At 42.3% G+C, this 22,524-nt stretch overlaps 1 protein-coding gene across 2 annotated transcripts in view; it reads right to left on the reverse strand.

Moving 5' to 3' along the window:
* Positions 1–22,524, reverse strand: part of LOC139376782 (tweety family member 2) — a 117,154-nt gene that overhangs the window by 16,264 nt on the left and 78,366 nt on the right. For both annotated transcript variants that reach the window (XM_071119709.1, XM_071119708.1), the window contains exons 4-8: positions 19,830–20,050; positions 15,870–15,965; positions 7,966–8,038; positions 872–941; positions 659–714 (exon numbers count right to left, since the gene is read on the reverse strand). In XM_071119709.1, coding sequence (XP_070975810.1) covers positions 659–714; positions 872–941; positions 7,966–8,038; positions 15,870–15,965; positions 19,830–20,050 — 516 coding nt within the window. The remainder of the gene's footprint in view (positions 1–658; positions 715–871; positions 942–7,965; positions 8,039–15,869; positions 15,966–19,829; positions 20,051–22,524) is intronic.

Consider the following 22,524-nt stretch of genomic DNA (forward strand, 5'->3'; position numbering starts at 1 on the left):
CCTGTCACATCACAGTAAATCAAAACAACAGTTTGAGTGTCCCCAACCATTACAAAATAGACTGGGACAATGAGTACCCAATGGCACAGACAGTCCTTAATGGAAGCGAGACAGTCAATTACCCCAAACCAGCAACCATAGCAGCAGCCATAATTGATCTCCTTTGATCTAAACATTTTCAGAATTTGTCTCGGTGGCATGTCTACGATCCAATAACTGAGTGTATGTGTGTCTCAGTGAGCGATCTCTGCTTCCATACTCAGGTGAATGTGTGCTGACTGAGCAGGCTGGGTAACGCTTCCCTGCACTCTGTTGCTGCATTCTCTTGAACCTTCGGGGCATGTCTACAAGCACAGCATAATAGGATCTGAACTCTACTGGGTTATGGAGCTAGCTGAGGCTGGAGAGAGAATGACTACTTCTCACTGCCCTGACCTAAAAACCACCTCTCCTTCTTGGAGACCTTACTGAACACCATAAGGGAGGGATGGAGGGATGGAGGAGGAGGAGGAGGGGGGAGCGACAGAGAGAGTGTGAGTACAAGACAGAAGGGGATAAAGGTAGAGAGAAAGAGACAGAAAGAGGTCAGATAGAAACAGGGAGACAGAAAGGTCAAAGCAGGTATCATTGACCTGGTGCTGCTGGTGATGAGTATTACCTGCTGGAATGGGTTGGGGAGGGTCTGGCTGCAGTACAGGTAGTAATGCACTATATCTGTAGAGAACAGGGAGACACCAACAAGTCAGAAAGACTTAGCAATTACATTGATCTCATTAAGTATAATGTGATTACAGCCTGGGGTGGGTATAAACACCTTGTAATTACAGGTTCATTAAAGTGACATCAAAAGCATAGCTTGTCTTTAACTCACCAGAACTGATCAGGTCCTTGGTCTGGTTCATGATGAACTTGTCTGGGATCACACAGAAGTCACTGGTGCCCTGAACACAAGAAGAAAGGAAATTTTTAAAAACCACAAAACTAATAGGAATACGTACAGGTCTCTCGGGGTTCAACTAATGAGCCTCTATATACCACAGATGAAAAGCTGCCTATTTTGCATCTTCTCCAAATCCAACTGTTTGTGAGTATATTGTTCCATAAAGCCTATAGAGAGAGAGAGTGTGTGTGTGTGTGTGTGTGTGTGTGTGTGTGCTTCATACCGGCCGCTCTGCTCAGTCTATAATTATTCTTGTGAAGGAATTCATTATGCATTAATGTATTATGTGCCCCGGTGTTCTTTTACTCCAGATGACAGGAGTTTCCCTCCCTTCATTAGTGTCACAACATCACAACAACTGCAGCATCAGCAACAACACATACACACACAGTCGTGTACAGCTAACCTTGTGGGGACACACAATTCAGTCCCATTCAGAATCCTATTTTCTCTAACCCCTAACCTGTACTCCTACCCTAACCTAAACCTAAACCCTAACCTTAAACCAAAAACCTAATCCTAACCCTAGCTCCTAACCCTTAAACTAACCCTAGCTCCTAACAGTGACCCTTAACGTCATTCTAACCCTAACACTAATTCTAACCTTAATCCTAAACCACCTAGAAATAGCATTTGACCTTGTGGTGACTTGGTCAACTTTTTGTTTGTTTACTATTCTTGTGGGGACTTCTGGTCCCCACAAGAATAGTTAAACACATCCACACACACACACTTTTTTGGGGCCTATAAACACAAGCCTGGGTTGCTTAGAGGCAAACTAAAGTCAGGATGCTTATGTTTGGAACAAATCACAGGGGTGCTCTATGGTGTGCCACTTCCTGATTCTACACCATTCTCTTCACATTGTTTGTTCCAAGATGATCAGATAGATTCATTCCATTCTTCCATTCCAAGGGAGGGGGTATCAATGATTACATGGTCAAGGGGGGCCTGATCCTAGATTTGTGAATGATATAGTATCTACTATATAATCCTTCTCTGTGCCTGGGAGCGTGTGCGCATGCGTGTGTATCACAACCGGCCGTAATCAAATCAAACTTTATTTGTCACATGTGCCGAATACAACAAGTGTAGACTTTACCGTGAAATACTTACTTACAAGCCCTTAACCTCTCTGCACCGAACCCGGGATGAAATTCGACAACATACGGTGATCGCTACATAAATAGTCATATTAAACATTCATGAAAATACAAGTGTGTCACATGTTTCGAAAGCCTAGAATCTTGCAAATCCAACTGCGTTGTCAGATTGAAAAAAGGATTTACTGTGAAAGAATACGATGTGATTATCAGAGGACAGAGCCCCATAAAAAACAACTATTTCAACCAGCACAGGCGTAACAAAATCACAAACTGCAATAAAATAAATAGTTTACCTTTGACGATCTTCCTCTGTTTGCAACCCCAATGCTCATTGTTACACAATGAATGGTCTTTTGTTTGATAAAATACATTTTTATAGCCTAACACGAAACATTTTCTGAAACGCTTGTGTCGTGAATTCCGTCTCATTCCATTTTCGACGACGCATTCAATGTAAATACACACACTAAACGTGACTTTTCCAGTCATGTTTGGTTTCATTGCAATCAACTTGTTTGTTTGTAACACAACCAAACCTGATGGGTCATTTCGCGGGACGTATTGACTGAAAGAAACCGATTTGAAGACAACAAGTAATGACATCATTGTGCACCAATGATATGACCGCTGTTTCGTTGATTGACTATTTTAACCCAATGACCACTGATCGTCTTGAAATCTAGCTGGGTAGATAGCCAATGAGCTGAGGTAAACGGCAATATGTAATGTGTATGTGTTGGAAGACCAACCCATGTAGTAAACTCCGGTGTAAAGAGGGTAATTCGCCATTGAAGTTTCATACCGGAAGGAGCAACGCATGTTACATATATATATATATATATCAATCAGTATGGCGACTAAGTCAGGGAAAGCTACATCTAAGTCTAGATATACAGATGTACACACAATTTTAGAAGAAATTGATCAGGAAAGTGAGACAGAGATTGTTGGAGGACGATTAATTTAGCGATTCCCAAATGGAGGAATATTTTTTGAACGGAGAGGACATCGTTTTGGACTGGTAATTTCTCCTCATGCTAATGCCGTTGTTTGAAATTAATAATATAAAATATTATTTGTGATTTTTAAAAATGTATTATATTAACACCTCATTGAGAGGAAGCAGAGTAGGCACTGTAGATCTCATAGAAAGCTATGAGCTGCTGTATCCAGGCCTGGCTGCATGGTGTGGCCCAGTTAAATGAGATGTGTGTGTGCGTGTGCATATGTGTGCGTACGTGCATGTATGATCAAACCCAGCCTTGAAGTCTTAACCTAAACTACAGCCTAAAATAAAACATGCAATATTGACTTGGAATCTTTCAGTTTGATTGTAGCCTGCGTTCAGCAACTAGCCCTTTGTCTTATGCACTATGCATTTTCCATGATCCACAGCCCCAAGTCAAATGTGGGGGGGAACAACAACAAACAAACTAAAGAGAAAGGGAACACGACGAGCCTTAGGCATGTGGTGACTCAAACACAGCAGCATCTATTCATCTTCCTGTATTCAAACCAGAAATTCACATGCATTCAGATTCTCCAGGATATAAACAGAGATACAGTCATATGAGTAATCGCTCTCATTTGAAATGTGATGGAATTTCAAGACTTGAATAGGACCATCATTCATCACATAATCCCTGACATAACATCATTGACCAGTTGGTTTTATAAATGATGACTCATGATCTGGTTTACTGGTTACTGTAACAGCTGTTTAGTAGTAGTTATGGGGTTGAGTTATATTAAGTTAATTCACAGCTGATAGGTAGTGATGATCAAAACCTTCAGGAGAGAGAGGGACTAGTTCCCAGGAGGATGAAGGATGAAACAAGGGTAGGCACCAATAACCTTCAGATTTCAAACCTCTGGTAACTAAATGTAACCTAGTTTCTCCTCCTTTTCCTGCTGCCCTTTTCTCTCTCTAACTCTTTCTCCTCAATATCTTTTCATACCTGGTTTAATCTGATCCAAGACACAGGCATCCAATGACACTTTTTTAGACAGCAGTAGTACTTGTCTATGTAAATGCATTATGGCTTCATGTGAACACGTTGTGGTTATGTATTCAGAGCATATATGAAGGCATATCCCTAAGGATTTCTGACGGAAAGCTATTTAATGTGATTTCTCTCAGACTCGCACAGGCACACAAAGACAGACACACTTTCAAAGTGAGTGTGAACAATCATGGCCCCAAAGCAATTCATCTTAGCTGTCAGCCATGGTAAGAATTGATTAGCACAGTAGCAGTAACAGTTGGATATGGACATAGACATGGTCCTGAGTTGTTTCAGAAATTGCACGCTATTCCCTACATAGTGCACAACTTTTGATCAGGGCCCATAGGGGCAAAAAATGGTCCGCTATACATAGATTTTTTTCAATGACTGTTAACAAGCTGGACAGAGTGAAGACTGCTGTATATGTAGGCCCATTATCATATCTTAACTGCCAAAATAATGAAATCACTTGAGTAAATGAGGGAGACAAAGTATATTGAAAGCAGGTGCGGTTCCTGCTTAGAGTCATGTTTAAAAATGCTGGGCAGGCCATTATTTTGGCTACCATGGCTATGCCCTCATAGGATGAACATGACCTCATCCACAAGGCATGAATGCTCTCTGAATGGTTTGATGAGCATGAAAACGATGTGAACCATATGCCATGCTTCTCCCAACCATCCATGAACAGTTTGGTGACGAACAATGCCTTTTCCAGCATGATGGAGCACCTTGTCATAAGGCAAAAGTGATAACTAAGTGGCTCGGGGAACAAATTGATATTGATATTTTGAGTCCATGGCCAGGAAACTCCCCGGACCTTAATCACATTGAGAACTTGTGGTCAATCCTCAAGAGGCGGGTGGACAAACAAAAAAAACACAAATTCGGAGAAACTTCAAGCATTGATTATGCAAGAATGGGCTGCCATCAGTCAGAATGTGGCCCAGAAGTTAATTGACAGCATGACAGGGCAGATTGCAAAGGTCTTGAAAAAAAAACCCATTGCAAATATGCTTTTTTGTTTGAACGCTGTACTCAGATTATTGCATGGTTTGCTTTTTCCGTAAAGTAAAGTGTTTTTTAAATCTGACACAGCGGTTGCATTAAGGAGAAGTATATCTCTAACTCCATGTATAACACTTGTTTTTTCATCAACATTTATGATGAGTATTTCTGTACATTGGAGTGGCTCTCTGCAAAATCACTGCATGTTTTAGAACTACTGAACGTAACGCACCAATGTAAAATTAGATTTTTTAAATATAAATATGCACTTTATCGAACAAAACATACATGTATAGTGTAATATGAAGTCCTATGAGTGTCATCTGATGAAGATCATCAAAGGTTAGTGATTAATTCTATCTCTATTTGTGCTTTTTGTGACTCCTCTCTTTGGCTGGAAAAATGGCTGTGTTTTTCTGTGACTTGGTGGTGATCTAACATAATCTTTTGTGGTGCTTTCGCTGTAAAGCCTTTTTGAAATCAGACACTGTGGCTGGATTAACAAGAGTTTTATCTTTAAAATGGTGTAAAATACTTGAATGCTTGAGGAATTGTAATTAGGAGATTTTTGTTGTTTTGAATTTGGCGCCCTGCACTTTCACTGGCTGTTGGCGAGGTGGGACACTACCATCCCACATATCCCAGAGAGGTTAAAAGATCCTTCAAGTGCAGTCGCAAAAAACAAAAACCACCCCATGAAAGGAAGAACCAGAGTACCAGAGTTACCTTTGCTGCAGAGGATAAGTTCATTAGAGTTAACTGCCCCTCAGATTGTAGCCCAAATACATGCTTCAAAGAGTTCAAGTAACAGACACATCTCAACATCAACTGTTCAGAGGACACTGCGTGAATCAGGCCTTCATGGTCAAATTGCTGCAAAGAAACCACTACTAAAGGACACCAATAATAAGAAGAGACTTGCTAGGGCCAAGAAACACAAGCAATAGACATTAGACCGGTGGAAATCTGTCCGTGTAAGGGCAATTTGACCAAGCAGAGTAATGGAGTGCTGCATCAGATGACCTGGCCTGCACAATCACCTGACCTCAACCCAACTGAGATGGTTTGGGATGAGTTGGACAACAGAGTGAAGGAAAAGCAGCCAACAAGTGCTCAGCATATATGGGAACTCCTTCCAAGACTGTTGGAAAAGCAATTCCTCATGAAGCTGGTTGAGAGAATGCCAAGAGTGTGCAAAGCTGTCATCAAGGCAAAGGGTGGCTACTTTGAAGAATCTAAAATCTAAAATATATTTTGATTTGTTTAACACTATTTTGGTTACTACATGATTCCATATGTGTTACAGTAAAAATAAAGAAAAACTCTTGAATGAGTAGTTGTATCCAAACTTTTGACTGGTACTGTATATATATATATATATATATATATATACAGTAAAACAAAGTAAAGTATTCAGTCCCCTTGACCTTATCCACATTTTGTTTCATTACAGCCTTATTCTAAAATGGATTAAATAGAAAAATGTCCTAATCAATCTACACACAATACCCCATAATGACAAAGCAACAACAGGTTTTTAGACATTTTTTGAAAACAGAAATACCTTATTTACATAAGTATTCAGACCCTTTGCTATGAGACTCGAAATTGAGCTCAAGTGCATCCTGTTTCCATTGATCTTCCTTGAGATGTTTCTACAACTTGATTGGAGTCCACCTGTGTTAAATTCAATTAATTGGAAACCTGTCTATATAAGGTCCCATATTTGACAGTGTACATGTATGTCAGAGGAAAAACCAAGTCATGAGGTCGAAGGAACTGTCTGTAGAGTTCCGAGACAGGATTGTGTCGAGGCACAGATCTGGGGGAAGGGTACCAAAAAATGTCTGCAGCATTGAAGGTCCCCAAGAACACAGTGGCCTCCATCATTCTTAAATGGAAGAAGTTTGGAACCACCAAGTTTCTTCCTAGAGCAGGCCACTCAGCCATGGGGTAGATCTTCTTGGGCTATACTCAGCCTTGTCTCAGGGTAGTACGTTGGTGGTTGAAGATATCCGTCTTGTGGTGTGGGGCTGTGCTTTGGCAAAGTTATATTCTTCCTGGTTGGCCCTGTCCGGGGGTATCGTCGGACAGGGCCACAGTGTCTCCCGACCCAGCCTCCAGTATTTATGCTGCAATAGTTTGTGTTGAGGGGCTAGGGTACAGTCTATTATATCTGGAGTATTTATCCTGTCTTATCCGGTGTCCTGTGTGAATTTAAGTATGCTCCCTCTAATTCTCTCTCTCTCTCTCCCTCCCCTCCCGGAGGACCTGAGCCCTGGGACCATGCCTCAGTACTACCTGGCCTGATGACTACTTGCTGTCCCCAGTCCACCTGGTCGTGCTGCTGCTCCAGTTTCAACTGTTCTGCCTCCGGCTATGAAATCCTGACCTTGTCCCGGACCTGCTGTTTTCCACTCTCTCTCTCTCTACAGCACCTGCTGTTTCTAACTCTGAATGCTCGGCTATGAAAAGCCAACCAACATTTACTCATGAGGTGCTGACCTGTTGCACAGTCTACAACCACTGTGATTATTATTATTATTTGACCCTGCTGGTCATCTATGAACGTTTGAACATTTTGGCCATGTACTGTTATTATCTCAACCCGGCACAGCCAGAAGAGGACTGGCCACCCCTCAGAGCCTGGTTCCTCTCTAGGTTTCTTCCTTGGTTCCTGCAATTCTAGGGAGGTGTTCCTAGTCAACTTTCTTCTACATCTGCATTGTTTGGGGTTTTAGGCTGGGTTTCTGTATAGCACTTTGTGACATCAGCTAATGTAAAAAGGGCTTCATAAATACATTTGATGACAAAATGTGGAAAAAGTGAAGGGGTCTGAATACTTTCCGAATGCACTGTATACGGTTCCATTTGGGACACAGGCCTTGGAGTCACAGTCACTCACCACAGCTGTGGCAAGGTCAACTCCCAGAGACGCCCAGCTCAGGATCAACGTCAGCACCCCAAACACCATCATCCTGCAGGGACACACAGAGACAGAATTGTGGGTATTATAACACTGTTAATAACACACTAGAATAACTATAACACTGGCCACAAAACATTAGAAATCTGTGGTCATCAAGGTTGTGATAATCAAAGATGATGTCATTATCTGATTGGGCTGTCACTCTGCCTAGTCAGTCATACAACAAAAAGGTCAAAGGTCAAAGGCCTCTCTCTGGAGACTGAGAATGCTCTGTAGTGAACAGTGTATGAACAGGAGGAGAGATGTCAGGGTGCGTCATCTCTGTTGTCCTCCAGTCGATAACAGCCTCTTTACGAGTACATGATGCAGGCAATGGAACATTCATCCTCCCTGCTCTCTTCTAACCATCCCCCCCATGGACAGACATGCATTGCTTTCGAGCGAGTGACATCACCAATTGAACACTGCTAGCATGCACCGCTAGCTAGCTAGCTATTTCACATCATCTACATATGCATGCAAGGGGATCAATACTCATTGGGTCCAATCATAAATTACCACAATATTTCCAAGAAAATGAAATGGACTAGTGTTGAGTTGTCCAGCCACCTCTCTCATCACATGCAATATGAATGTGTGCAGTAAGTGGTTAGGAATACAATGAGCCTATTTGTCTCTCTGAGCCGTGTGTGTGAGTGTGTGTCTGTGTATGTGTGTGTCTGTGTGTGTCTGTGTGTGTGTGTCTGTGTGTGTCTGTGTACGTGTGTGTCTGTGTGTGTCTGTGTGTGTGTGTGTGGTGTGCATCATTCAGGTCATAACACATCACAGCTCTCCTACTAATCCAATCCACAACTGGCAGCATAATTGGCATTGTGAGTGCCCACAGCTGTACGACCCTTCTCTCTCTCACACACCCGTCCTCTCGCTTCCTGTGTTTGCATTGACGTGTGAGAAGAGAAGCCAGGGTCGTTGTCTATCAGGACAGTTTGTGAGCACAGTCAGAATGATAAAGAAGGAGTTCATTATTAACAGTAGTAGTCTTATTTGTGAGTTGAGAATATGCAGCTTTGACAGCCATTTACTGTATAGCCCATGAGAAAAGTTGAATATATGTGCAATAAAATCCATAATCAAGGGTCTTCCTCAAGAGCATAACAGCGGTGTGTGTTCTCTCATTTGTGTGTGTGTGTGTGTGTGTGTTTTCACACGTGTGGGCTCTGGGGGGGCTACACAGGCTGTGTGTGCGTATGACCTCTGGGAACTACGGTGGGTGGTTGAAGTCAGTGGTGTGGAAGGATAGGTGCCCGCTCTGCCCTACTGTACTGTAAGTGCTTAATGAGTGGTTATGTGGGTCCACTGGGCCATGGAGGCCTCAATTAAAGTGAGCGAGAGACAGAGTGTGTGTGTGTGCTCTGGGTGACCCAGTCGGCAGGAATAATAACCCAGCGTGCCTTTATTGAACACACTACACTACACCACATAAGGCCAGGCCACACAACCCCGGGCCGCCAAGTCAGATTCAAATCAAGCAAGCTACCATTGGCTTTTGTGCTCAGGCAGGCAGATCACTGATCTATGAGAAGGAGCAGGGACTGGGGCAGTGGCAGATGAAGCCTGGGTGGTTCATTACATGCATAGACAGATACATAAACAACAAGACATAAACATAAAGCCTGATGCACACACACACCAACACAGAGAGAGGGCAGCTCTGGGTTGTGTCCTAATGCTACCCTATTCTCTATATAGTGCATAGGGATGGGCAGGCACGGTTATTTGAATATTCAAATATCTGAACGGACGTCAGTATTAGAATACTTGCAAGAGTACACATTTTTTTTTAAGGAAATCATAGGCCCATTTTAACAATCAAATGGATTTGTCTCAATTAAATCAAATGACATATGTGACATTGCTACACACAAGGATATACCATGTCATTTGAAATTCTTAATGTCCTAAAACAACAAACTTTGGAATCTAGTTTTTATGACGTGTGCCCCACTTAATCCCCCAAATTCTTAATCCCCTTAATCCCCCAAGTTATTTTGCTGCTTTGACACGGTCATTTCTGAAGATGATTATTTATGTCATGTGATTAGTGATTAATTTACGTCTGTCCCTCATTTTAAGGTAAACCCCGTTACGTGAACTGAACTCTCATTTTAACATGGTTAAACTATTTTAAAAACATCTAATAGTCAAATCATAGAGAAAAGCAGGTGAGCTGGTTCTACACAGCAAATTACCCCGTGTTAAATTAACACTGAAAGTGTGGACCTGTGTAGATACTGAATATTGTTGAATTAACACACTGCTAAGTGTAAAGCTTTAGTTGCAATTTGAATATTTCCCAGAATGCCTTTCCATTCGAGTGAATTGTAGAGTTACCATGAATTAATTTGTTAGTGACTGAGACATGCTCGTTGCATACATCCAGTTTCAGTCCAAAGACTTCAAGTGAATATGTTATCATTAAAATTTGAATATTTAAAGGGCTTGAACAGTCATTCTGATTCCCATGTAAAATTGCCAGAAACATCACAATAATATTTCTGGGGATTGATATGCTCAAAAACTATGAAAAGGTACAAACAGGCTGAATGGTTGGGGAGCCTATATTCATGAGCTCGCCTTGACAGACAGCTCTTTGAAACTCCTATGTTAAGAAACTTGGATGTAATGAGCAGTGTTGCAGTAAAATCATCTCAAGAAAGTGTGTCGTGATACGGTTTATACCGGAGCATGCATCAAAACCGCTAAGCAGTTTACTTTCGAAGCAGTGTGCAGATGCTTGTATCACTTTATCAGACGCAAGTGATCAATAACATCCAAAGTTTTGCTTTGTTGAACAGCCACCTGATTGTCTTCTACTGAAACCAATAGCAAACCAAAAAGGCTACCCTGTGCACGCGCTACGGTGTGTGCGACATTATCTATAATAATTTGGCTAACCCTAACCCTAAATTATTTTGACCAGCAGGTGCCACTGGTGTACAATGTGTTGATCAAAGCCTCATGTAAATAACCTATTATCGACAAATTTGGCTGGAAATGCTCAATGCTTCAGGAAGCTCCGTTTTCCCATCACTACAAAATTGGTGATACACAAAGCAACTCAATTGCATTAATGATATATATATTTTTATTTTTATACATCTCCTGTTTGGCATGTCTCTTGTGATGCGGTTCATAGCCCGGGTATCCTGGAAGGATATTGACCTCATCCCGTCAGTAGAGGATGCCTGGTTGTTCTTTAAAAGTGCTTTCCTCACCATCTTAAATAAGCATGCCCCATTCAAAAAATGTTGAACTAAGAACAGATATAGCCCTTGGTTCACTCCAGACTTGACTGCCCTTGACCAGCACAAAAACATCCTGTGGCGTACTGCACTAGCATCGAATAGTCCTCGCGATATGCAACTTTTCAGGGAAGTTAGGAACCAATATACACAGTCAGATTCAAACTGAAATTTGCATCCTGCAGCACTCATTCCACGGTCATCCCCCTCTTCAAAGGGGAGGCACTCTAGACCCAAACTGTTACAGACCTATATCCTTCCTGTTATGCCTTTCTAAAGTCTTCGAAAGCCAAGTGAACAAACAGATCATCGACAATTTAGAATCCCACCGTACCTTCTCCGCTATGCAATCCGGTTTCCGAGCTGGTCTCAAGGTCCTAAACGATATCATAACTGCCATCGATAAAAGACAGTACTGTGCAGCCGTCTTCATCAACCTGGCCAAGGCTTTCGACTCTGTCAATCACTGCATTCTTATCGGCAGACTCAACAGCCTTGGTTTCTCTAATGACTGCCTCGCCTGGTTCACTAACTACTCCTCAGTGAGAGTTCAATGTGTCAAATTGGAGGGCCTGTTGTCCGGACCTCTGACAGTCTCTATGGGGGTGCCAAAGGGTTCACTTCTCGGGCCGACTCTTTTTTCTGTTTATATCAATGATGTCGCGCTTGCTGCGGGTGATTCCTTGATCCACCTCTACGCAGCCGACCACTCTGTATACGTCTGGCCCTTCTTTGGACACTGTGTTAACAAACCTCCAAACAAGCTTCAATGCCATACAACACTCCTTCATTGGCCTCCAACTGCTCATAAATGCTAATAAAACAAAATGCATGCGATTAAACCAATCGCTGCCTGCACCCGCCCGCCCGACTGGCATCACTACTCTGGACGGTTCTGACTTAGAATATGTCGACAACTATAAATACCTAGGTATCTGGCTAGACTGTAAACTCTCCTTTCAGACTCATATTAAGCATCTCCAATCCAAAATGAATGTCATTTACAAAATAGCCTCCAACACTCTACTCAGCAAATTGGATGCAGTCTATCACAGTGCCATCCGTTTTGTCACCAAAGCCCCATATACTCCCCACCACTGCGATCTGTATGCTCTCGTTGTCTGGTCCTCGCTACATATTCGTCGCCAAACCCACTGGCTCCAGGTCATCTACAAGACTTTACTAGGTAAAGCTCCACCTTATCTCAGCTCACTGGTCACCATAGCAAAACCCACCCGTAGCACGAGCTCCAGCAGGTATATTTCACTGGTCATCCCCAAAGCCAACACCCTCTTCGGCCGCCTTTCCTTCCAGTTCTCTGCTGCCAATGACTGGAACGAATTGCAAAAATCACTGAAGTTGGAGACTTATATCTCCCTCACTAACTTTAATCATCAGCTGTCAGAGCAGCTTACCGACCGCTGCAGCTGTACACAGCCCATCAGTAAATAGCCCATCCAACCAACTACCTACCTCACCGTATAATTGTTTTTGTTTTTCTACCATTTTGCACACCAGTATTTCTACTTGCACATCCTCATCTGCACATACAGTGCCTTGCGAAAGTATTCGGCCCCCTTGAACTTTGCGACCTTTTGCCACATTTCAGGCTTCAAACATAAAGATATAAAACTGTATTTTTTTGTGAAGAATCAACAACAAGTGGGACACAATCATGAAGTGGAACGACATTTATTGGATATTTCAAACTTTTTTAACAAATCAAAAACTGAAAAATTGGGCGTGCAAAATTATTCAGCCCCTTTACTTTCAGTGCAGCAAACTCTCTCCAGAAGTTCAGTGAGGATCTCTGAATGATCCAATGTTGACCTAAATGACTAATGATGATAAATACAATCCACCTGTGTGTAATCAAGTCTCCGTATAAATGCACCTGCACTGTGATAGTCTCAGAGGTCCGTTAAAAGCGCAGAGCGCATCATGAAGAACAAGGAACACACCAGGCAGGTCCGAGATACTGTTGTGAAGAAGTTTAAAGCCGGATTTGGATACAAAAATATTTCCCAAGCTTTAAACATCACAAGGAGCACTGTGCAAGCGATAATATTGAAATGGAAGGAGTATCAGACCACTGCAAATCTACCAAGACCTGGTCGTCCCTCTAAACGTTCAGCTCATACAAGGAGAAGACTGATCAGAGATGCAGCCAAGAGGCCCATGATCACTCTGGATGAACTGCAGAGATCTACAGCTGAGGTGGGAGACTCTGTCCATAAGACAACAATCAGTTGTATATTGCACAAATCTGGCCTTTATGGAAGATTGGCAAGAAGAAAGCCATTTCTTAAAGATATCCATAAAAAGTGTTGTTTAAAGTTTGCCACAAGCCACCTGGGAGACACACCAAACATGTGGAAGAAGGTGCTCTGGTCAGATGAAACCAAAATTGAACTTTTTGGCAACAATGCAAAACGTTATGTTTGGCGTAAAAGCAACACAGCTCATCACCCTGAACACACCATCCCCACTGTCAAAGATGGTGGTGGCAGCATCATGGTTTGGGCCTGCTTTTCTTCAGCAGGGACAGGGAAGATGGTTAAAATTGATGGGAAGATGGATGGAGCCAAATACAGGACCATTCTGGAAGAAAACCTGATGGAGTCTGCAAAAGACCTGAGACTGGGATGGAGATTTGTCTTCCAACAAGACAATGATCCAAAACATAAAGCAAAATCTACAATGGAATGGTTCAAAAATAAACATATCCAGGTGTTAGAATGGCCAAGTCAAAGTCCAGACCTGAATCCAATCGAGAATCTGTGGAAAGAACTGAAAACTGCTGTTCACAAATGCTCTCCATCCAACCTCACTGAGCTCGAGCTGTTTTGCAAGGAGGAATGGGAAAAAATGTCAGTCTCTCGATGTGCAAAACTGATAGAGACATACCCCAAGCGACTTACAGCTGTAATCGCAGCAAAAGGTGGCGCTACAAAGTATTAACTTAAGGGGGCTGAATAATTTTGCACGCCCAATTTTTCAGTTTTTGATTTGTTAAAAAAGTTTGAAATATCCAATAAATGTCGTTCCACTTCATGATTGTGTCCCACTTGTTGTTGATTCTTCACAAAAAAATACAGTTTTATATCTTTATGTTTGAAGCCTGAAATGTGGCAAAAGGTCACAAAGTTCAAGGGGGCCGAATACTTTCGCAAGGCACTGTATATCACTCCAGTGTTAATTGCTAAATTGTAATTACTTTGCCACTATGGCCTATTTATTGCCTTACCTCCTTACTTATTCATTTGCACACGCTGTATACAGATTTTTCTATTGTGTTATTGACTGTACGTTTGTTTATCCCATGTGTAACTCTGTGTTGTTGTTTTTGTCACACTGCTTTGCTTTATCTTGGCCAGGTAGCAGTTGTAAATGACAACTTGTTCTCAACTGGCCTACCTGGTTAAATAAAGGTGAAATGTAAAAATGAAAAACCACCAGCCCTGCTGCATTGTGTACCGTCTGTTCTGTTTGTGTACCGTCTGTTCCCATTATTGCACTACGTATATAGGAAATAGGGTGCCATTTGGGATATTCTGCACAGCTAGGCCCCACAAACATAGGTGCTGTGTGCTACCTAAAGTTCTCCTCTCTCTATCCCCGGGTACCAAGAATGGGGTTGACGCCCACAAGAACCTCCGTTCACACATCATAAACCCCACAAGCAGGCCTTCACAACTGTAATTCATCTCAAATGTGTAAAATGCCTAGTGGAATGGAATGGATCGAAACTCCCCTGGGAGGCCTGACTCACTGACTCATTGAAGTGTGTGTGTTAAGGGGGTGTTGGTTGAGGATATAATATAAGCCTGGTTCTCAGCCCAAATGACTGATGGAAAGAGACAGGAAGCTATGCGCCTGGGTGAGCACGGAGCACAGAGGGACTGGATGAGTACATGCTTACTATATGCTGTGTGTGTGTGTGTGTGTGTGTGTGTGTGTGTGTGTGTGTGTGTGTGTGTGTGTGTTTGTGTGTGCACAGAGTGATGCATTACATGCCCTGTGGAATCCCTCTCACAGTACAGCAGGAGCTGGAGTACTTATAGTGGAAATCGTTATTGATGACTATAGATACTGAGATGAGATGGGAGGTTGTATGTGTGTGAAGATGTACATTTAGTAATTATTTTATATTTCATATAAATTCTCTCGCTTCAACATATCCCTTCAAAAAGTTGGTTGCTCTCCTGCTTCCCTAACCCTGCTTGAAACAGCTTCACACAACAAACGAAGAACTAAATAATTCAAGCTATTCCAGACCGGGCTGTGAGGAAGAAAAAAGGCTTCCCTTTTCCATTTCAGTCAAGTGCATTTGTAATTCATGTAAGTTATGTAAGACGCATAAAACAGGTCAAGTAACACTCTTGAAATTCTATGGGGGGGTTCTTGAAATGGCAGTTATGGCACGACTCCAAGTCAATTCAATCAACCACAAACGTATATTTCTTGGAAATGGGCATGGCAAATCTCCAAGCAGCCAATTCAATCAAGTGCATCGACAGACCAAACAATATAGTAAAGAATTGAACAGAACAGAAATAGCAGCAGTAGGCTACTCACGTGGTCAGCAGCCAGCGAGACTGCTTGGCCAGGCCCAGGCAAGCCGCCAGACAGATGACCAGATCTAGGATCAGTAGCAGAAGGTAGGTGAGCCACCTAGAGGACAGAGGGAGAATGACAGAGAGTCAGAGAAACAGCGTAACAGATCTAGGATCAGTAGCAAGCAGGTAGGTGAGGCACCTAGGTCCTAGACGACAGAGAGAATGTCAGTCACAGTCACAGAAATATAACTTCCTTATCTTATCTTCATTGCCTATTCCTATGGGTACATTCAATATGGCCGCCGTTCCACCCACCAGAGAACATTGACTTGAATGAAAATACTGTTATAGTAATTCTATTTCTATGGTTACAGTAATGTGCAGAGCTAGTACTTCTATTTCTATGGTTACAGTAGTGCAGATTCAGCTGAGGGAGCAGCCAACCAAGTAGCAAACCACATGAGAGTCAGCTGGCTGGCTCATGTTCCTAGCTTACACACGACTGGCTGACACTTAGGACCCTTTGGTTAACCCAATAGGACGCATACCGTCAGACATCACACTGGATATCTCTGTGTATGTCAGTGGAGGATTGGTTGGACATGTGGACATATTTGTGTGAGTGTATGTCAGTGTCAGACCTGGGATATAAATATGCTTCATAGAAAGTCACTATTTTTGGTGGAACAAACAGTTCCGTTGGAGATAACTATTTGACTACAGATCTGAGAAAGCAACTACTTTTTAAAATATTTGAATACAGATCTGAGAAAGCGACTACTTTTTTTATATTTGAATACAGACCTCAGGAAGTGACTACTTTTCAGAAACTATTGGATTTGCTACCTTCAACTAATGGTGGGGATGCATCTGGAACTGCATGTTGCAGATAAGAATATAATGAATAGCGCACACACAACGTCATATAATATTTCCATCTGTCTGACAGTAGATCATATTTGATCTACACAATACATTTCTATTTCTCTGAACATGCTGTAAATTTCTATTCTCCTGAACAGGCGCCCAATTGTCCAGTGTTAAAACACAAACAAATGAACACTGACAGTGTGAAATCAACACCGAAAGTGTTGAGTCTGTGGACCCATATAGACACCAGAATAGTGGTAAATTAACACTGCTTAGTGTAAAGCATTATTCATTATTTGAGTAAATTGTAAAGGTACCACCCATGACTGTATTTGTTAAGGACAGAGACATGGTTGTTGCATTCATCCATTTTTGTGTCCTACAGACTTCACCAAGTGAGATCCTAAGTGAATAATATGTTATATATAAAAAATATATATTTAACACAATACCATATGTATTTCATAAGGCTTCATTTTGAGGACCTCGCATTATTACCCTAATACACAGGCCTGAAACTCAAACACATCACTTTGAACCAAAACCACGCCCACCATTATCATATTTCCCAGCATGCTCTATTGCAGGTTGATTTTTTAGAATTGTTTTTTTCAATATTTATGTTTGTGCATGTATATTGATAGATTTATGAATTAATTAATCGTATGCAACACAAAGATAAATAACATACAATAAAATACATTTTCTAAACTAATCCAATCAGTTAGTTAGATTTTTTGTTTTCAAATAACTTACGTTCGGTGGTAAATTCAATTGATTGGACATGGTTTGGAAAGGCACACATCTGTCTATATAAGGTCCCACAGTTGACAGTGCATGTTAGAGCAAAGACCAAGCCATGAGATCAAAGGACTTGTCTGTAGAATGCAGAGACAGAATTGTGCCAAGGTACAGATCTGGGAAAGGGTACCAAAACATATCTGCAGCATTGAAGGTCCCCAAGAACACAGTAGCCTCCATCATTCTTAAATGGAAGAAGTTTGGAACCACCAAGACTCTTCCTAGAGCTGACTGCCTGAGCAATCGGGGCCTTGGTCGATGGTCATTCTGACAGAGCTCCAGAGTTCCTCTGTGGAGATGGGAGAACCTTCCAGAAGGACAACCATCTCTGCAGCACTCCACCAATCACCCCTTTATGGTAGTGGCCAGATGGAAGCCGCTCCTACGGAAAAGGCACATGACAGCCTGCTTTGAGTTTGCCAAAAGACACCTAAAGACTCTCAGACCATGAGAAACAAGATTATCTGGTCAGATGAAACCAAAATTGAGCTATTTGGCCTGAATGCCAAGCGTCAATTCTGGAGGAAACCTGGCACCATCCCTACGGTGAAGAATGGTGGTGGCAGCATCATGCTGTGGGGATGTTTTTCAGCAGTAGGAACTGGGAGACTAGTCAGGATCGAGGGAAAGATTAATGGAGCAAAGTACAGAGAGATCCTTGATTGAAACCTGCTCCAGAACGCTCAAGACCTCCGACTGGGGCGAAGGTTCACCTTCCAACAGAACAACAACCCTAAGCACACAGCCAAGATAACGAAGGAGTGGCTTTGGGACAAGTCTCTGAATGCCCTTGAGTGGCCCAGCCAGAGACGGGACATGAACCCGATTTCTGGAGAGACATGAAAATAGATGTGCAGCGACACTCCCCATCCAACCTGACAGAGCTTGAGAGGATCTGCAGAGAAGAATGGGAGAAATTCCCCAAATACAGGTGTGTCAAGCTTGTAGCGTCATAGCCAAGAAGACTCGATGCTGTAATTGTTGCCAAAGGTGCTTCAACAAAGTACTGAGTAAAGGGTCTGAATACTTATTTACATAAGGTATTTCTGTTTTCTGTTTTTAATAAATGTCTAAAAAGTTATATGAACCCATTTTTGGCTTTTCATTATAGGGTCTTGTGTGTAAATTGATGAGAGAAAAAAACAATTGAATCCATTTCAGAATAAGGCTGTAACGTAACAAAATGTAGAAAAAGTCAAGGGGTCTGAATACTTTCCAATGCACGGTATATTCAAATACCTTCAAATATTATAGTTTTTCTGAGACCTGTATTTGAATATCAAAGGAAATAGTTGCCTTTAGTTTATTCTCTTTATTCTACTACCTTGAGCAGTCGAAAAGTTGGTATTTTCAAATAAACTACAAAATACAACTATTTTCTGCTGAGGTCTGGTCAGTTTAGGAATGGACATTGTGTAGGCTGTATGTGTGTGACTGTGTGTGTGTGTGTGTGTGTCAGTGTATGAATAGACATGGAGTAGGCTATTTGTGTGCTTGATGTCTTTACTTTTTTCTGACGATGTGTGTTCTGTGCCCTCATCTGAAGGCATCTGCTCCAGTCAGAACAGAATAGAAGCAGTGCTGTAACTGTGGTCAGTGGTCTCTGGCTTTAGCCCATGTAGGAACAGATCCAGTCCAGATGATTTAATAATGGATGAGCTCAAATCTATTCACATTAATATTTAATCCTCTGAAAGCTATGGCTATGTCCCCCCAAACCCTACCCCATCTTATGTCCATTACTCTCTCCCTTCCTTCTCTCTGTTTCTTTCTCTCTCTCTCTCTCTCTCTCTCTCTCTCTCTCTCTCTCTCCCCATCACTCCTCTTTCGCTCTCTGTCTGTCTCTCATATCAGTCTCCCTCTCTCCTCAATCTCTTCCCCCCTCTCTTCTCTTGGCATTCAAGAGGGTACAGTATAAGCAGGATGTAGGACCATGTGCCTGGTGCCTGTTGTCTCCTCAGTGATCACTCTTACTGTGTGCATCTCAGCCAAATTTAGAGTCAAGCTGAACACCATCACAGGGAATTGGATACATGAGTAATAACTCACTGAATGTGAAGGCTCTCAGCTGGTCTATGTTTTCATCTGAACTCAATACTCAATAAGGTCGTATTATTGTTGTGCAAACGTTGTAAAAACTATCTGAACATGCAGAGCACAGGGTGAGATGGGTTACAGATAAGAGGTAGCCATTCATTAACTCACACACACGCACACAAACACTTACACACGCCCACAAGCACGAACGCACGCACACAAACATTTTCTACACACACACGGTCTATATGTGGTTTTGTCTGGTCTATACCTGTAGTACTCTACGTATGCAGTTTGGTCTGCGATAGCGGCCAGGTCTACTTTAGCCGTGTCCCAGTCAGGCAGGCCCAACAGCTGTTTGATGACGTTGTCAGCCATCTGCTGCATGAAGCGTAGGGTCTGTACGTAGTCTCCCCGCGTAGCGAAGATCTCATCCAGCCTCGCCAGGTGCTGCTTCAGACCACTCTCCATGCTACCCATGGTGTTAGTCACCTAGAGGAGATGAGGAGAGAGGGAGAGGAGGAGAGGCAAGGAGGAGAGGAGAAGGAGAAGAGGAGGAGGAGAAGGAGAAGAAGAAGAAGGAGGTTAAGTGTGAGTACACACAGAATACTCCATTAAGTTCCATATGAATAACAATAGTTAGATTGCATTCTAAATGACACTGTATTCTCTATTTGGTGCACTACTTTTGCACGCGGCCCATAGCGGATTTAGCTGAGTATTACAGGGCAGGCTTGACAATGGGCCTTAGTGGTCTTCAGTGCAAGAACTTCGTAAAAGATATCTAGCAGATCCACGAACACTAATATAATTTCAGATATATCTTAAATGACCACGTTTTCACAAATTTGATGATATAATTGCCAAGCCCATTCAAAAGATTAGGGGACAGGACCCGAAAGTATGACGTGGGAGAATGTCACTTGCACAGGGTATTCAGTAGACGTTGGTTCTCCAGGGATGACTTCGTTCTGATATTCTGGGGTCACCATGGTGGCCATATGTTCTCATTTAATTCTAGGCTAATGTAGAAATAAACTCTACACGGTTTTCTACATAATTAAACAGCATAATCATACTGCTGCAAATTAGGCTTAGCAACCAGGACAACAGCCTCCTTGAAACAAACAACTAAACAAACAAGCAAGAGAATTATAAACTTCCTCCTACTCACATTTTTCTGTGACACTCTTTGACAAATACACATAACATGAAAGGAGTACCAATACTGCATCCAAAATGGCACCCTATTCCCTATATAGTCCACTATTACTGACCAGGGCCCATAGGTTCTGGTCAAAAGTAATGCACATACAGTGCCATTTAATTGGGACACAACCCCAATGTGGAGCAGGATTACACTATCACTTCGCTTCCCACTTAATTACAACATAGTTCCAGGGAGAGGGTTGTTGACTGGGAAATGTTTTTCAGAGTCAGTGACATCTTGGTATTTGATAATTAAAAGGGGCAATAAATGCTTCCATTTAGCCCTAGGTACTTGGCATTCAGCAGGCGTACAGACCGCTCATATTGTTTATGTGTTTGTAGAGGTGGGGACAGCGATGTGCTTTGGTTCTGGGAGGCTGCTGGGTGGAAGTTATGAGGTAGTTTGGTATTCAATATACGTGGACTCCTCACTCACTAGATTGCCTTTGGCTATAGGGAGAACGGGAGGGGGGGGGGGGATGTGGTAGAGAGAAAGAGTGAGAGTAATTAAGAAATAAATGGAATTAAGATTGAGAAAGAGAGACAGAAAGGGAGAGCCAGAAAGAATGAGAGTATCTGAGAGGGCGAAAGAAAGAATGTGAGGGGGAGAGTAAGAAAGAAAGAAAGAAAGTGAGAGAAAGAAAGAAAGTGAAAGAGAGAGAAAGAAAGAAAGAAAGAAAGTGAAAGAGAGAGAAAGAAAGAGAAAGTGAAAGAGATGATGAGGAACCAGGGGAAGAAGATAAAGCTAGGTCAGAGGGTTGGTTTAGGGAGTTGAGGTGACATGCAAAGGTTTTTGGATGGAATTGGCAAAAACGGAACAAACACATTACGCTACAATGATTGTGACAGGGCCACCAAGGCCTAATGTACCACAGTCACTTGTACTAGCCAGCCTGGCTGGCTGTCTTCGTGCCCTACAGAAACAGAATATGCAAACCAAATGGCACCCTAATCCCTATTTAGTGCACTACTTTTGACCAGGACCCATATGGCTAGGGTATAGGGTGTCATTTAGGAGGCAGACCGAAAGACAGAGTTTATCAACAACATACGTCTGGTGTGCTACTGTTATCTGATCCACTACTTAATTTCCACGGCTTTATTTCAACTCCTCAAACCCGGGAGATGAAATCTTTGCTGGGAAAGCATGTATCTGAGCTCTGTGGGACTGCATGGGAATGTTATCTGTAGAGCCTAGGGAGTCACTAGATCCAGTTGGTTGCCTGTATCGATTCGTCTGATCCTCATCATCACATTGCTTCAAATGATCTTGTAGATACGTATGGCTGTGGCTCTGCTGTTATCATCCATCCACTACGGGTATGTCACAAAAGTAGTGCACTATGTACGGAATAGGGTGGTATTTGGAATGTACCCTATGTTTTCATTGCCTGTTGGACAGTGTATAGTGAATCCATCCAATCACACACACATTTGAGTTTCTCTCAATAGACAATTTCTCACAAAATATTGGGTGTTATGGCAAAACTTGTAGACCTGCAATGCAACTCCATATGATTCAAGGCTGCTGCATTCACGTCAGGGGAACATAGCAGGGGTGAACGACTTCGGTAAAACTCATGATTATTACATTTCCGTTTTCATGTGTTGCACTTGCATTCCGCAGCATATATTAATCACATGATCATGCATAGTACTGATGTCAAACGGAATAAACCAAGGACACAGATGGTTCCTGATGTTGTGAGATTCTCTCTGGTGTTTACAGAACAACTGGTGCTGTGAGATTGGGATAT

The sequence above is a fragment of the Oncorhynchus clarkii genome, chromosome 20 (genome assembly GCF_045791955.1).
Source record: "Oncorhynchus clarkii lewisi isolate Uvic-CL-2024 chromosome 20, UVic_Ocla_1.0, whole genome shotgun sequence".
Classification (NCBI taxonomy): Eukaryota; Metazoa; Chordata; class Actinopteri; order Salmoniformes; family Salmonidae; genus Oncorhynchus; species Oncorhynchus clarkii.